At 39.4% G+C, this 15265-nt stretch overlaps 1 protein-coding gene across 3 annotated transcripts in view; it reads left to right on the top strand.

Annotated features, from left to right (window-relative positions):
• The first annotated feature begins 1824 nt into the window (after nt 1–1824).
• Nucleotides 1825–15265, top strand: part of LOC118370300 (collagen alpha-1(VIII) chain-like) — a 41300-nt gene continuing 27859 nt past the window's right edge. Inside the window, exon 1 of one of the 3 annotated variants that reach the window (XM_052513950.1) lies at nt 1825–1940. In XM_052513950.1, coding sequence (XP_052369910.1) covers nt 1857–1940 — 84 coding nt within the window. In that variant the 5' untranslated portion in view covers nt 1825–1856. Of the gene's footprint in view, nt 1941–2016; nt 2125–15265 lie in introns of those variants that run through there. The other 2 variants (XM_052513952.1, XM_052513953.1) reach the window with 2 other exon arrangements.

Below are 15265 nucleotides of genomic sequence, written 5' to 3'. Positions count from 1 at the left end.
ATGGAAAACTGCAACATTACAACACGGTTTCAATAAGCCATCAAATCGAACCAGCTGTTCACTCGCTGTGTTCTGTTGATGTGAAGTTCTGCAGCAGAAGCACCACTGAGTTGTACTGTGCTAGAGATCAGCAGCCGGCCCAGTGGACAGATACTGGGAGATATAGCTCTTCTACTTCACCTTAACACCACCGGTCCACTGAACCAAACTTCTATCCGTAGGAAATCATCACGCTAAAGAATGGTTTTAACAGATAAAATCAAATGAGAATCAAGGAGAAGCTCCTTACAGGAGTAGTAGTGTTAGAGGTTGGATTAATTTACTTTGAGTGACCTGCCATGTCTCTCTATCCATCTCTCTTCTCTCTATTCATCTCTTTTCTCTCTATCCACCTCTCTTCTCTCTATCCACCTCTCTTCTCTCTATCCACCTCTCTTCTCTCTATCCACCTCTCTTCTCTCTATCCACCTCTCTTCTCTCTATCCACCTCTCTTCTCTCTATCCATCTCTCTTCTCTCTATTCATCTCTTTTCTCTCTATCCACCTCTCTTCTCTCTATCCACCTCTCTTCTCTCTATCCACCTCTCTTCTCTCTATCCACCTCTCTTCTCTCTATCCACCTCTCTTCTCTCTATCCACCTCTCTTCTCTCTATCCATCTCTCTTCTCTCTATTCATCTCTTTTCTCTCTATCCATCTCTCTTCTCTCTATCCACCCCTCTTCTCTCTATCCACCTCTCTTCTCTCTATCCACCTCTCTTCTCTCTATCCACCTCTCTTCTCTCTATCCACCTCTCTTCTCTCTAGCCACCTCTCTTCTCTCTATCCATCTCTCTTCTCTCTATTCATCTCTTTTCTCTCTATCCATCTCTCTTCTCTCTATCCACCTCTCTTCTCTCTATCCATCTCTCTTCTCTCTATCCATCTCTCTTCTCTCTATCCACCTCTCTTCTCTCTATCCACCTCTCTTCTCTCTATCCACCTCTCTTCTCTCTATCCATCTCTCTTCTCTCTATCCACCTCTCTTCTCTCTATCCACCTCTCTTCTCTCTATCCACCTCTCTTCTCTCTATCCATCTCTCTTCTCTCTATCCACCTCTCTTCTCTCTATCCATCTCTCTTCTCTCTATCCACCTCTCTTCTCTCTATCCATCTCTCTTCTCTCTATCCATCTCTCTTCTCTCTATCCACCTCTCTTCTCTCTATCCACATCTCTTCTCTCTTTCCACCTCTCTTCTCTCTCTGACTCTTCTCTCAGGAGAATACCTCTCCCTTCTCTCCCCCTCTTCTCTATCTCCCCCTCTCTTCTATTCTCTTTCTCTCTCCCTCTTTCACACTCTCTCGGGGGCTACCTCACCTCTCCCTCTGCCCACCTTCTCTGAGGGGTACTCCTCCCCAGTAGCTCCACCCACCTGAACATAAAAGTCTCCTCTCCAGTAGCTCCCCCCACCTGCATATAAAAGCCTAGTCTCCTCCCCAGTAGCTCCACCCACCTGCACATAGAAGTCTTGTCTCCTCCCCAGTAGGTCCACCCACCTGAACATAAAAGCCTAGTCTCCTTCCCAGTAGCTCCACCCACCTGAACATAAAAGCCTAGTCTCCTCCCAAGTAGCTCCACCCACCTGCACATAAAAGCCTAGTCTCCTCCCCAGTAGCTTCACCCACCTGAACATAAAAGCCTAGTCTCCTCCCCAGTAGCTCCACCCACCTGAACATAAAAGCCTAGTCTCCTCCCCAGGAGCTCCACCCACCTGCACATAAAGCCTCGTGTCCTCCCCAGTAGCTCCACCCACCTGCACATAAAAGCCAAGTCTCCCTGCCAGTAGCTCCACCCACCTGAACATAAAAGCCTAGTCCATGCTGTTTACTTCTGTTCAGGGTCTGTATCACACTTCTGTAACTCCGGTGATAGTTCCCCTCAACAGACACACACTGAGCAAGGTAAGGACATCCTATAGGTTTCCTGGAAGAAGGTGTGGTCTGTCAGGATTAATTTGGCTGATATTATGATGATGATTTGGAGGGGTTTTGTGAACTGGGTGTTTATCAGGAGTGTATTCTCATTCTCTAGACCTGGTACCACCTGACTCTTTGGTGCTTTCAATGTCTGCATTTTTCTCCTCCGGTGAGTTTGTGTATTCTGGCAAGGGTGACGAGGGAACGGGGCGAGATTCTTTGCACGTGTCTGGGTTGTTCTGAAGGCTATGTGGTTAAAATGAGGAGAACGTTCAGCTCAAATTGTTCAGTGTTCATTGGGACTTTTTTAAACCTTTCTTCACTGAGAGATTCCCTGAAAAAGATCATGCTGGAATAATCCTAAATCTCGTGATGATGAGGAACTTCTTTTTCCAAAGAGAAAAGGACATGTGAAACAGACAGTCTGTTCAGTAGAAATCCAGGGCTTGTCAGAGGTGTTAACTCTGAGAGAACTGACCCAGTAGCTTTACTTCCAGTCTAGTTAGTTAATATCACATCATGTATTAGGATGGTGATGTCAGAGGTGTTAACTCTGAGAGAACTGACCCAGTAGCTTTACTTCCAGTCTAGTTAGTTAATATCACATCATGTATTAGGATGGTGATGTCAGAGGTGTTAACTCTGAGAGAACTGACCCAGTAGCTTTACTTCCAGTCTAGTTAGTTAATATCACATCATGTATTAGGATGGTGATGTCAGAGGTGTTAACTCTGAGAGAACTGACCCAGTAGCTTTACTTCCAGTCTAGTTAGTTAATATCACATCGTGTATTAGGATGGTGATGTCAGAGGTGTTAACTCTGAGAGAACTGACCCAGTAGCTTTACTTCCAGTCTAGTTAGTTAATACCACATTGTGTATTAGGATGGTGATGTCAGAGGTGTTAACTCTGAGAGAACTGACCCAGTAGCTTTACTTCCAGTCTAGTTAGTTAATACCACATTGTTTATTAGGGTGGTCAGAGGTGTTAACTCTGAGAGAACTGACCCAGTAGCTTTACTTCCATTCTAGTTAGTTAATACCACATTGTGTATTAGGATGGTGATGTCAGAGGTGTTAACTCTGAGAGAACTGACACAGTAGCTTTACTTCCAGTCTAGTTAGCTAATACCACATTGTGTATTAGGATGGTGATGTCAAAGGTGTTAACTCTGAGAGAACTGACCCAGTAGCTTTACTTCCAGTCTAGTAAGTTAATACCACATTGTGTATTAGGGTGGTGATGTCAGAGGTGTTAACTCTGAGAGAACTGACCCAGTAGCTTTACTTCCAGTCTAGCTAGTTAATACCACATCATGTATTAGGATGGTGATGTCATCTCCAGTCTAGTTAGTTAATACCACATCATGTATGTGGATGGTGATGTCATCTCCAGTCTAGTTATTTAATACCACATCATGTATTAGGATGGTGATGTCATCTCCAGTCTAGTTAGTTAATACCACATCATGTATTAGGATGGTGATGTCATCTCCAGTCTAGTTAGTTAATACCACATCATGTATTAGGATGGTGATGTCATCTCCAGTCTAGTTAGTTAATACCACATCATGTATTAGGATGGTGATGTCATCTCCAGTCTAGTTAGTTAATACCACATCATGTATTAGGATAGTGATGTCATCTCCAGTCTAGTTAGTTAATACCACATCATGTATTAGGATGGTGATGTCATCTCCAGTCTAGTTAGTTAATACCACATCATGTATTAGGATAGTGATGTCATCTCCAGTGTAGTTAGTTAATATCACATCATGTATTAGGATAGTGATGTCATCTCCAGTCTAGTTAGTTAATACCACATCATGTATTAGGATGGTGATGTCATCTCCAGTCTAGTTAGTTAATACCACATCATGTATTAGGATGGTGATGTCATCTCCAGTCTAGTTAGTTAATACCACATCATGTATTAGGATGGTGATGTCATCTCCAGTCTAGTTAGTTAATACCACATCATGTATTAGGATGGTGATGTCATCTCCAGTCTAGTTAGTTAATACCACATCATGTATTAGGATAGTGATGTCATCTCCAGTCTAGTTATTTAATACCACATCATGTATTAGGATGGTGATGTCATCTCCAGTCTAGTTAGTTAATACCACATCATGTATTAGGATGGTGATGTCATCTCCAGTCTAGTTAGTTAATACCACATCATGTATTAGGATAGTGATGTCATCTCCAGTCTAGTTAGTTAATAATACCACATCATGTATTAGGATGGTTATGTCATCTCCAGTCTAGTTAGTTAATACCACATCATGTATTAGGATGGTGATGTCATCTCCAGTCTAGTTATTTAATACCACATCATGTATTAGGATGGTGATGTCATCTCCAGTCTAGTTAGTTAATACCACATCATGTATTAGGATGGTTATGTCATCTCCAATCTAGTTAGTTAATACCACATCATGTATTAGGATGGTGATGTCATCTCCAGTCTAGTTAGTTAATACCACATCATGTATTAGGATAGTGATGTCATCTCCAGTCTAGTTATTTAATACCACATCATGTATTAGGATGGTGATGTCATCTCCAGTCTAGTTAGTTAATACCACATCATGTATTAGGATGGTGATGTCATCTCCAGTCTAGTTAGTTAATACCACATCATGTATGTGGATGGTGATGTCATCTCCAGTCTAGTTAGTTAATACCACATCATGTATTAGGATGGTGATGTCATCTCCAGTCTAGTTAGTTAATACCACATCATGTATTAGGATAGTGATGTCATCTCCAGTCTAGTTATTTAATACCACATCATGTATTAGGATGGTGATGTCATCTCCAGTCTAGTTAGTTAATACCACATCATGTATTAGGATGGTGATGTCATCTCCAGTCTAGTTAGTTAATACCACATCATGTATTAGGATAGTGATGTCATCTCCAGTCTAGTTATTTAATACCACATCATGTATTAGGATGGTGATGTCATCTCCAGTCTAGTTAGTTAATAATACCACATCATGTATTAGGATGGTGATGTCATCTCCAGTCTAGTTAGTTAATAGCACATCATGTATTAGGATGGTGATGTCATCTCCAGTCTAGTTAGTTAATAATACCACATCATGTATTAGGATGGTGATGTCATCTCCAGTCTAGTTAGTTAATAGCACATCATGTATTAGGATGGTGATGTCATCTCCAGTCTAGTTAGTTAATACCACATCATGTATTAGGATAGTGATGTCATCTCCAGTCTAGTTAGTTAATACCACATCATGTATGTGGATGGTGATGTCATCTCCAGTCTAGTTAGTTAATAGCACATCATGTATTAGGATGGTGATGTCATCTCCAGTCTAGTTAGTTAATACCACATCATGTATTAGGCTAGTGATGTCATCTCCAGTCTAGTTAGTTAATACCACATCATGTATTAGGATGGTGATGTCATCTCCAGTCTAGTTAGTTAATACCACATCATGTATTAGGATAGTGATGTCATCTCCAGTCTAGTTATTTAATACCACATCATGTATTAGGATGGTGATGTCATCTCCAGTCTAGTTAGTTAATACCACATCATGTATTAGGATGGTGATGTCATCTCCAGTCTAGTTAGTTAATACCACATCATGTATTAGGATAGTGATGTCATCTCCAGTCTAGTTATTTAATACCACATCATGTATTAGGATGGTGATGTCATCTCCAGTCTAGTTAGTTAATACCACATCATGTATTAGGATGGTGATGTCATCTCCAGTCTAGTTAGTTAATACCACATCATGTATTAGGATGGTGATGTCATCTCCAGTCTAGTTAGTTAATACCACATCATGTATTAGGATAGTGATGTCATCTCCAGTCTAGTTATTTAATACCACATCATGTATTAGGATGGTGATGTCGTCTCCAGTCTAGTTAGTTAATACCACATCATGTATTAGGATGGTGATGTCATCTCCAGTCTAGTTTGTTAATACCACTTCATGTATTAGGATGGTGATGTCATCTCCAGTCTAGTTAGTTAATACCACATCATGTATTAGGATGGTGATGTCATCTCCAGTCTAGTTAGTTAATACCACATCATGTATGTGGATGGTGATGTCATCTCCAGTCTATTTATTTAATACCACATCATGTATTAGGATGGTGATGTCATCTCCAGTCTAGTTAATATCACATCATGTATTAGGATGGTGATGTCATCTCCAGTCTAGTTAGTTAATACCACATCATGTATTAGGATGGTGATGTCATCTCCAGTCTAGTTAGTTAATACCACATCATGTATTAGGATGGTGATGTCATCTCCAGTCTAGTTAGTTAATACCACATCATGTATGTGGATGGTGATGTCATCTCCAGTCTAGTTATTTAATACCACATCATGTATTAGGATAGTGATGTCATCTCCAGTCTAGTTAGTTAATACCACATCATGTATTAGGATAGTGATGTCATCTCCAGTCTAGTTAGTTAATACCACATCATGTATTAGGATGGTGATGTCATCTCCAGTCTAGTTAGTTAATACCACATCATGTATGTGGATGGTGATGTCATCTCCAGTCTAGTTATTTAATACCACATCATGTATTAGGATAGTGATGTCATCTCCAGTCTAGTTAGTTAATACCACATCATGTATGTGGATGGTGATGTCATCTCTAGTCTAGTTAGTTAATACCACATCATGTATTAGGATGGTGATGTCATCTCCAGTCTAGTTAGTTAATACCACATCATGTATTAGGATAGTGATGTCATCTCCAGTCTAGTTATTTAATACCACATCATGTATTAGGATGGTTATGTCATCTCCAGTCTAGTTAGTTAATACCACATAATGTATTAGGATGGTGATGTCATCTCCAGTCTAGTTAGTTAATACCACATCATGTATGTGGATGGTGATGTCATCTCCAGTCTAGTTATTTAATACCACATCATGTATTAGGATAGTGATGTCATCTCCAGTCTAGTTAGTTAATACCACATCATGTATGTGGATGGTGATGTCATCTCCAGTCTAGTTATTTAATACCACATCATGTATTAGGATAGTGATGTCATCTCCAGTCTAGTTAGTTAATACCACATCATGTATGTGGATGGTGATGTCATCTCCAGTCTAGTTATTTAATACCACATCATGTATTAGGATGGTGATGTCATCTCCAGTCTAGTTAGTTAATACCACATCATGTATTAGGATGGTGATGTCATCTCCAGTCTAGTTAGTTAATAATACCACATCATGTATTAGGATGGTGATGTCATCTCCAGTCTAGTTAGTTAATAGCACATCATGTATTAGGATGGTGATGTCATCTCCAGTCTAGTTAGTTAATAATACCACATCATGTATTAGGATGGTGATGTCATCTCCAGTCTAGTTAGTTAATAGCACATCATGTATTAGGATGGTGATGTCATCTCCAGTCTAGTTAGTTAATACCACATCATGTATTAGGATAGTGATGTCATCTCCAGTCTAGTTAGTTAATACCACATCATGTATGTGGATGGTGATGTCATCTCCAGTCTAGTTAGTTAATAGCACATCATGTATTAGGATGGTGATGTCATCTCCAGTCTAGTTAGTTAATACCACATCATGTATTAGGCTAGTGATGTCATCTCCAGTCTAGTTAGTTAATACCACATCATGTATTAGGATGGTGATGTCATCTCCAGTCTAGTTAGTTAATACCACATCATGTATTAGGATAGTGATGTCATCTCCAGTCTAGTTATTTAATACCACATCATGTATTAGGATGGTGATGTCATCTCCAGTCTAGTTAGTTAATACCACATCATGTATTAGGATGGTGATGTCATCTCCAGTCTAGTTAGTTAATACCACATCATGTATTAGGATAGTGATGTCATCTCCAGTCTAGTTATTTAATACCACATCATGTATTAGGATGGTGATGTCATCTCCAGTCTAGTTAGTTAATACCACATCATGTATTAGGATGGTGATGTCATCTCCAGTCTAGTTAGTTAATACCACATCATGTATTAGGATAGTGATGTCATCTCCAGTCTAGTTATTTAATACCACATCATGTATTAGGATGGTGATGTCATCTCCAGTCTAGTTATTTAATACCACATCATGTATTAGGATAGTGATGTCATCTCCAGTCTAGTTATTTAATACCACATCATGCATTAGGATAGTGATGTCATCTCCAGGCTAGTTTGTTAATACCACTTCATGTATTAGGATGGTGATGTCATCTCCAGTCTAGTTAGTTAATACCACATCATGTATTAGGATGGTGATGTCATCTCCAGTCTAGTTAGTTAATACCACATCATGTATGTGGATGGTGATGTCATCTCCAGTCTATTTATTTAATACCACATCATGTATTAGGATGGTGATGTCATCTCCAGTCTAGTTAATATCACATCATGTATTAGGATGGTGATGTCATCTCCAGTCTAGTTAGTTAATACCACATCATGTATTAGGATGGTGATGTCATCTCCAGTCTAGTTAGTTAATACCACATCATGTATGTGGATGGTGATGTCATCTCCAGTCTAGTTATTTAATACCACATCATGTATTAGGATAGTGATGTCATCTCCAGTCTAGTTAGTTAATACCACATCATGTATTAGGATGGTGATGTCATCTCCAGTCTAGTTAGTTAATACCACATCATGTATTAGGATGGTGATGTCATCTCCAGTCTAGTTAGTTAATACCACATCATGTATGTGGATGGTGATGTCATCTCCAGTCTAGTTATTTAATACCACATCATGTATTAGGATAGTGATGTCATCTCCAGTCTAGTTAGTTAATACCACATCATGTATTAGGATAGTGATGTCATCTCCAGTCTAGTTAGTTAATACCACATCATGTATTAGGATGGTGATGTCATCTCCAGTCTAGTTAGTTAATACCACATCATGTATGTGGATGGTGATGTCATCTCCAGTCTAGTTATTTAATACCACATCATGTATTAGGATAGTGATGTCATCTCCAGTCTAGTTAGTTAATACCACATCATGTATGTGGATGGTGATGTCATCTCCAGTCTAGTTAGTTAATACCACATCATGTATTAGGATGGTGATGTCATCTCCAGTCTAGTTAGTTAATACCACATCATGTATTAGGATAGTGATGTCATCTCCAGTCTAGTTATTTAATACCACATCATGTATTAGGATGGTTATGTCATCTCCAGTCTAGTTAGTTAATACCACATAATGTATTAGGATGGTGATGTCATCTCCAGTCTAGTTATTTAATACCACATCATGTATTAGGATGGTGATGTCATCTCCAGTCTAGTTAGTTAATACCACATCATGTATTAGGATGGTGATGTCATCTCCAGTCTAGTTAGTTAATACCACATCATGTATTAGGATGGTGATGTCATCTCCAGTCTAGTTAGTTAATACCACATCATGTATGTGGATGGTGATGTCATCTCCAGTCTAGTTATTTAATACCACATCATGTATTAGGATAGTGATGTCATCTCCAGTCTAGTTAGTTAATACCACATCATGTATGTGGATGGTGATGTCATCTCCAGTCTAGTTATTTAATACCACATCATGTATTAGGATAGTGATGTCATCTCCAGTCTAGTTAGTTAATACCACATCATGTATGTGGATGGTGATGTCATCTCCAGTCTAGTTAGTTAATACCACATAATGTATTAGGATGGTGATGTCATCTCCAGTCTAGTTAGTTAATACCACTTCATGTATTAGGATGGTTATGTCATCTCCAGTCTAGTTAGTTAATACCACATAATGTATGTGGATGGTTATGTCATGGTTATGTCATCTCCTGATATGGTCATATGCTAAATCCTTCGCTTAGCATTCAAATATTATTCATATTATTCACATTCATATCATTTGAGACAGAGAGAAAGAGAGAGAGAGAGAGGCTGTTGAACACAGATTAACCCATTGAAAACATACCTCCAGCAGTCAGGATATGTGCAGCCTGATGGCCTGTCCTTGTAAAGTCAGTAGGCCCTGTGTCCACTAGACATGACTATGTGGCTCTGGGCTTCTTAATGGGTTGCCTAAAGCCCCATGCAGCATCCTAGCTTTACCTTCACTTCCTGGCCCATAGATCTGAGCCTGGACCCTGAGGGAGACTCTATTCTGCCCCCCTCTCTTCCTCTCCCTCTTTCCCCCCTCTCTTCCTCTCTCTCTTTCCCCTCTCTTCCTCCCTCTCTTCCTCTCTCTCTTTCCCCTCTCTTCCTCCCTCTCTTCCTCTCTCTCGTTCCCCTCTCTTCCTCCCTCTCTTCCTCTCCCTCTTTCCCCCCTCTTTTGCTCTCTCTCGTTCCCCTCTCTTTCCCCTCTCTTCCTCCCTCTCTTCCTATACAAGGATTAGATACAGCAGCAGGTTGTTTCTGTCGTCTCTGAGGTTCATTGAGGGAGCATTCCTGTGTGTCTGCTGTGCAGCCTGAGAGAGAGGGCCAGAAAAAGGCCTGGGCAGCGGGTTGTCACTCTACCCTGCCCAGAGGGTCACTCTCCCCCTGAAGGTGTGGAACCACAGTACCCGGTGTGATCTGTCTTAAACCGCTCAGCCATTCCAGGGAGGGGTTGCTGAAATCATTTGGAATTCAACTTCTAAGCCGCAACCTATTGTATGTGTTGTGTGAGCTAAGGCTGGTGACCTTGCCTTGTTCAGGGTGAAGAGGGGATTCGGGTGTAGTCAGTTGGCAGAGATTGACTCGACAACGAAAAGTGAAGATTGAGTCTCTGACATGGTTATAAATGTGTTCTTTGCTAGTTTAAAACAAATAACACCTGGTGATGTCATTTATTTATTTATTTTCTGAGGTTTATTTGGACAGGGACAGCATGCAACAAAACATGTGTTGCTCCAGATTTAGCAAACAGCTCATTTACATACTTAGTCCCTGGGCAGGTGAACATATACTGTAACCACGACAACATTATATACAAAAGGATAACATATGTACATCAGACATTTAAAAACAACAGGAAGGACATATAGACACGTTTCAGAACAGAGGCTAGGACGTTACACATACAATTCATTGCACATATTACTGTTGGACTTTATACATTTGAGTTGTAAAACACAACACATAAACACATATAAAATCAGAATATTGCACATCAACCCTCGCCTCAGACTGACAAGTGGCTGTGTATTATAAAGGGTCACTCTGATTATTAGGGGAGGAACATTTACATGTTCAACAAACAATGCACATAATGAAATTAGATTTAAATCTGTATAGCTTAGGCAATTAGTGTCAACCTATTGGACAAAAGCACATTGTGTGACTGCTCTAGCTCATAAATTAGTAGGTCTCTCTCTCTCTCTCTCTCTCTCTCTCTCTCTCTCTCTCTCTCTCTCTCTCTCTCTCTCTCCAATTAAATTTGCTTTATTGGCATGACGTAACAATGTACATCTTGCCAAAGCTTACTTTGGATATTTACAATATTAAAATAATAGTAATCAATATTGTCAACAGGACAACAGTAACAACAATAACCAAGGGTCAAAATAACTATTGAACAATAACAATATAGAGGACATGTTGGTTGGTCTGTCAGACACGGTCCCTCATCTTATGGCAGGCAGCAATGTAGTGTGCTGTCAACCCACAGCTCTCTGCGTCCTCCCCTAACAGGATGGGAAGCCTACTCTCATCAGAGAGGTCTTTGAAACATTGAATAAGGGTTTCAAATGTGGGGAAATTACACTCTCTAATTGTTTTATATTTCTGACATTTTGTCAGGAAATGCAGCTCTGTCTCGGGTTCTGCTGTGGTGCTGTGGTTGCACAGGCTTTCCTCTACAGGGAGCCAGGTTTTTTTTTTCTCTCTCTCTCTCTCTCTCTCTCTCTCTCTCTCTCTCTCTCTCTCTCTCTCTCTCTCTCTCTCTCTCTCTCTCCTTCCTTCCTTCCTTCCTTCCTTCCTTCCTTCCTTCCTTCCTTCCTTCTCTCTGCTAATGCCGTTGTATAAGAAGTGTTTATAAGGTTTAGGGGAATGTGCCCTGGGATCACACAGCTGCAGTGGCTGTGATTTGAGCACACTACCAAATACGGGACAGTAGCAGTCTATCCCTAGCAGATCAGCCCTACGGCCGGGAGCAGAGAAGCCCTGTTCCGTTCCACTGCAGCTGCTGTGTCTGGTTCTTTAGTAGCTCATCAGGATTTAACACCCACTGAATAGATGTATTGATAGTGCATTTAATTACAGTGCCTTTCTGAAAGTATTCACACCCCTTTTTCCACATTTTGTTGTGTTACAGCCTGAAGATTGAGATTTTGTTTCACTGACCTACACACAATACCCCATAATGTCAAATTGGAATTATGTTATTTTTTATTTTATTTTTTACAAATGAAAAGTTGAAGTGCCTTGAGTCAATAAGGATTCAACCCCTTTGTTATGGCAAGCCTAAATAAGTTCAGGAGTAAAAATGAGCTTAACAAGTCACATAATAAGTTGCATAGACTCACTCTGTATGCAATAATATCTAAGGTCCCTTAGTCGAGCAGTGAATTTCATACACAGATTCAACCACAAAGACCCGGGAGGTTTTCCAATGCAAATAAAGGCACCTATTTGTAGATGGGTAAAAAAAGGCAGACATTGAATATCCCTTTGAGCATGGTGAAGTTATTAATTACACTTTGAATGGTGCGTCAATACACCCAGTCACTACAAAGGTACAGCATGAGGCCAACGGTGAATTAAAACAGTTAGAGTTTAATGGCTGTGATAGGAGAAAACTGAGGATGGATCAACAACATTATAGTTACTCCACAATATCAACCTAAATGACAGAGTGAAAAGAAGGAAGCCTAAATAAAAAATATTTAAAAACATTCATAATGTTTGCAAAAAGGCACTAAAGTAAAACTGCGAAAAAATGTGGCAAATAAATTAACTTTATGTCCTGAATACAAAGTATTATGTTTGGGGCTAATCCACCACAACACCTCATGGTGTTGGCTGCATCATGTTATGGGTATGCTTGTCATCGGCAAGGACTAGGGAGTTTTTTAGGATAAAAATAAACAGAATAGAGCTAATCACAAAACCTGGTTCAGTGTGCTTTTTAACAGACACTGGGAGACAAATTCACCTTTCAGCAGGACAATAACCTAAAACACAAGGCCAAATATACACTTGAGTTGCTTACCAAGATGACATTGAATGTTCCAGAGTGGCCTAGTTACAGTTTTTACTTAAATATGCGTGAACATCTATGGCAAGACTTGAAAAGGGCTGTCTAGCAATGATCAACAAACAACTTGTTTGAGCTTGAAGAATAATGTGCAAATATTGTATAATCCAAGTGTGCAAAGTTCTTAGAGACTTACCCAGAAAGATTCACAGCTGTTATCACTGCCAAAGGTGAATCTAACATGTATGGACTCAGGGGAGCTAATACTTATGTAAATGAGATATTTCTGTATTTAATTTGAAATACATTTGCAACAATTTCTAAAAACATAATTTCTCTTATTTCATTATGGGGTATTGTGTGTAAATGGGTGAGACCAAATATATTTAATTTGTTTTAAATTCAGGCTGTAACACAACAAAATGTGCAATGAGTCAAGGGGTATAAATACTTTCTGAAGGTACTGTTGATAAAATAACTTGAAAGTTATGTGGATATCTAAAATAAAATAGCTTGAAAGTTATGCAGATATGTGGAGTCATATTCTTAATAAAATATCCTTGAAAGTTACGCGGATGATGTCTCAAGCGAATGGCATGGAATTCAGAATTCCTACGTCAGTTTGGTATGACATGTGATATAGAACATATTTGATTGCTGAACTGTATAATACGTTAAGTTGTCTCTGACATCCATCATGTTCCTTATTCTCATCACTATCCTGTCTGGCCCGTGGCCGTACTGTACATCTCTCTGCTGAGAGATCCTAAATGATCCTGGGTTTGGTTTAATGGTCTGGAGTGAAGCCATCAGCATGTGGGTAAAAACAACCCAACATGCTGTTATATATATTTTATGGTACAGGGGGGAAGGAGAAATATGTGTTATGGTAACACCTTATGTAACCAACGGTAATAACATTTTATTATTGACATGGCGTTACATGGTACCTGCTTTGTAACTGCAGGGTAAAGTGTTACCAGTGTTATTGTGAAGAGAGCATCGACGACAGAACCCAAAGTCCCTTAGACTGGTCTCTTGGATGGGATATTTCTCACACTGCAGTAGTTGGGAAAGTACTCAATAGTCATACTTGAGTAAAAGTAAAGATACCTTAATAAAACATAACTCAAGTCAAAGTGAATGTCACCCAGTAAAATATTACTTGAGTAAAAGTCTTAAAGTATCTGATTTTAAATGTACTTAAGTACAGTGGTGGAAAAAGTACTGGATTGTCATACTAAAAATGAAATGCTATACATCTGTTGTGTCTTTGGCTATGCCGGATTAAGTGATATTACATGCTATTCTATAAAATAATGTCTCCTTAATTAATATTACCTGATTGAGCTAATCATGTAAATGTAATTAACTAGAGAGTCGGGCACCACAAAATAATATTTATAGAGCTGTTATCTTCCGAATAAACTCTTAAAGACCTACTAATATTTTACATCAATAGCAGTCAATATTAATCGTCATCTTTATTCAGTCTCATCTGAAAGTTGTAAATTCTTGGTTGTCTGCACGAACCCTGACAAGTTAACAAGTTGAATCAGCAATACAAAATTGGGTTTAATTATTTATTTACTAAATACCTAACTAATCACACAGAATTACACATACACATATTTAAATCAAATTTTATTACAAATTACGTCATAAAGGAAAACATCCCTAGCGGGAAGAACAGATATGACAGCTGGTTACACAAAGGAAAAGGGCTGGGTTTGAGTGAAAGAGCGGGAAGACTGAGGGACACAGGGAGAAGCTGTGCTATCGTAAATACAGTATCTTATGCATTCTAAATTACCGCCCATTTGGAAAAGGAGAATGCAATAAATATTTACTCTGAGCTGCGCTTCGGTAGGTTGGTGGTAGATGGAAGGCCAACTGATTCCTTTGTCCTTTGAGGAATGTCTCTGGTGGTCAATTGGATACGTTGTAGTAGCGTTGTTGAGTGATAGACGGGATACTCTGTCTGTTCCTTCCTAACCCTCATTTGCACGGCTGTTGCTAACTCAACGGCTAGGAGGTATCACTTCTGTAGTGAATAAGAGTTCAAAGTTCATACCATTTGCAACCAAAGCTCACGCTGATGTTGGCTTCGTTCTGTAGTTATTATCTGAACCATTC

Source organism: Oncorhynchus keta, unplaced genomic scaffold, assembly GCF_023373465.1.
Source record: "Oncorhynchus keta strain PuntledgeMale-10-30-2019 unplaced genomic scaffold, Oket_V2 Un_scaffold_14384_pilon_pilon, whole genome shotgun sequence".
NCBI lineage: Eukaryota > Metazoa > Chordata > Actinopteri > Salmoniformes > Salmonidae > Oncorhynchus > Oncorhynchus keta.
This window is presented reverse-complemented; position numbering and strand designations above follow the sequence as displayed.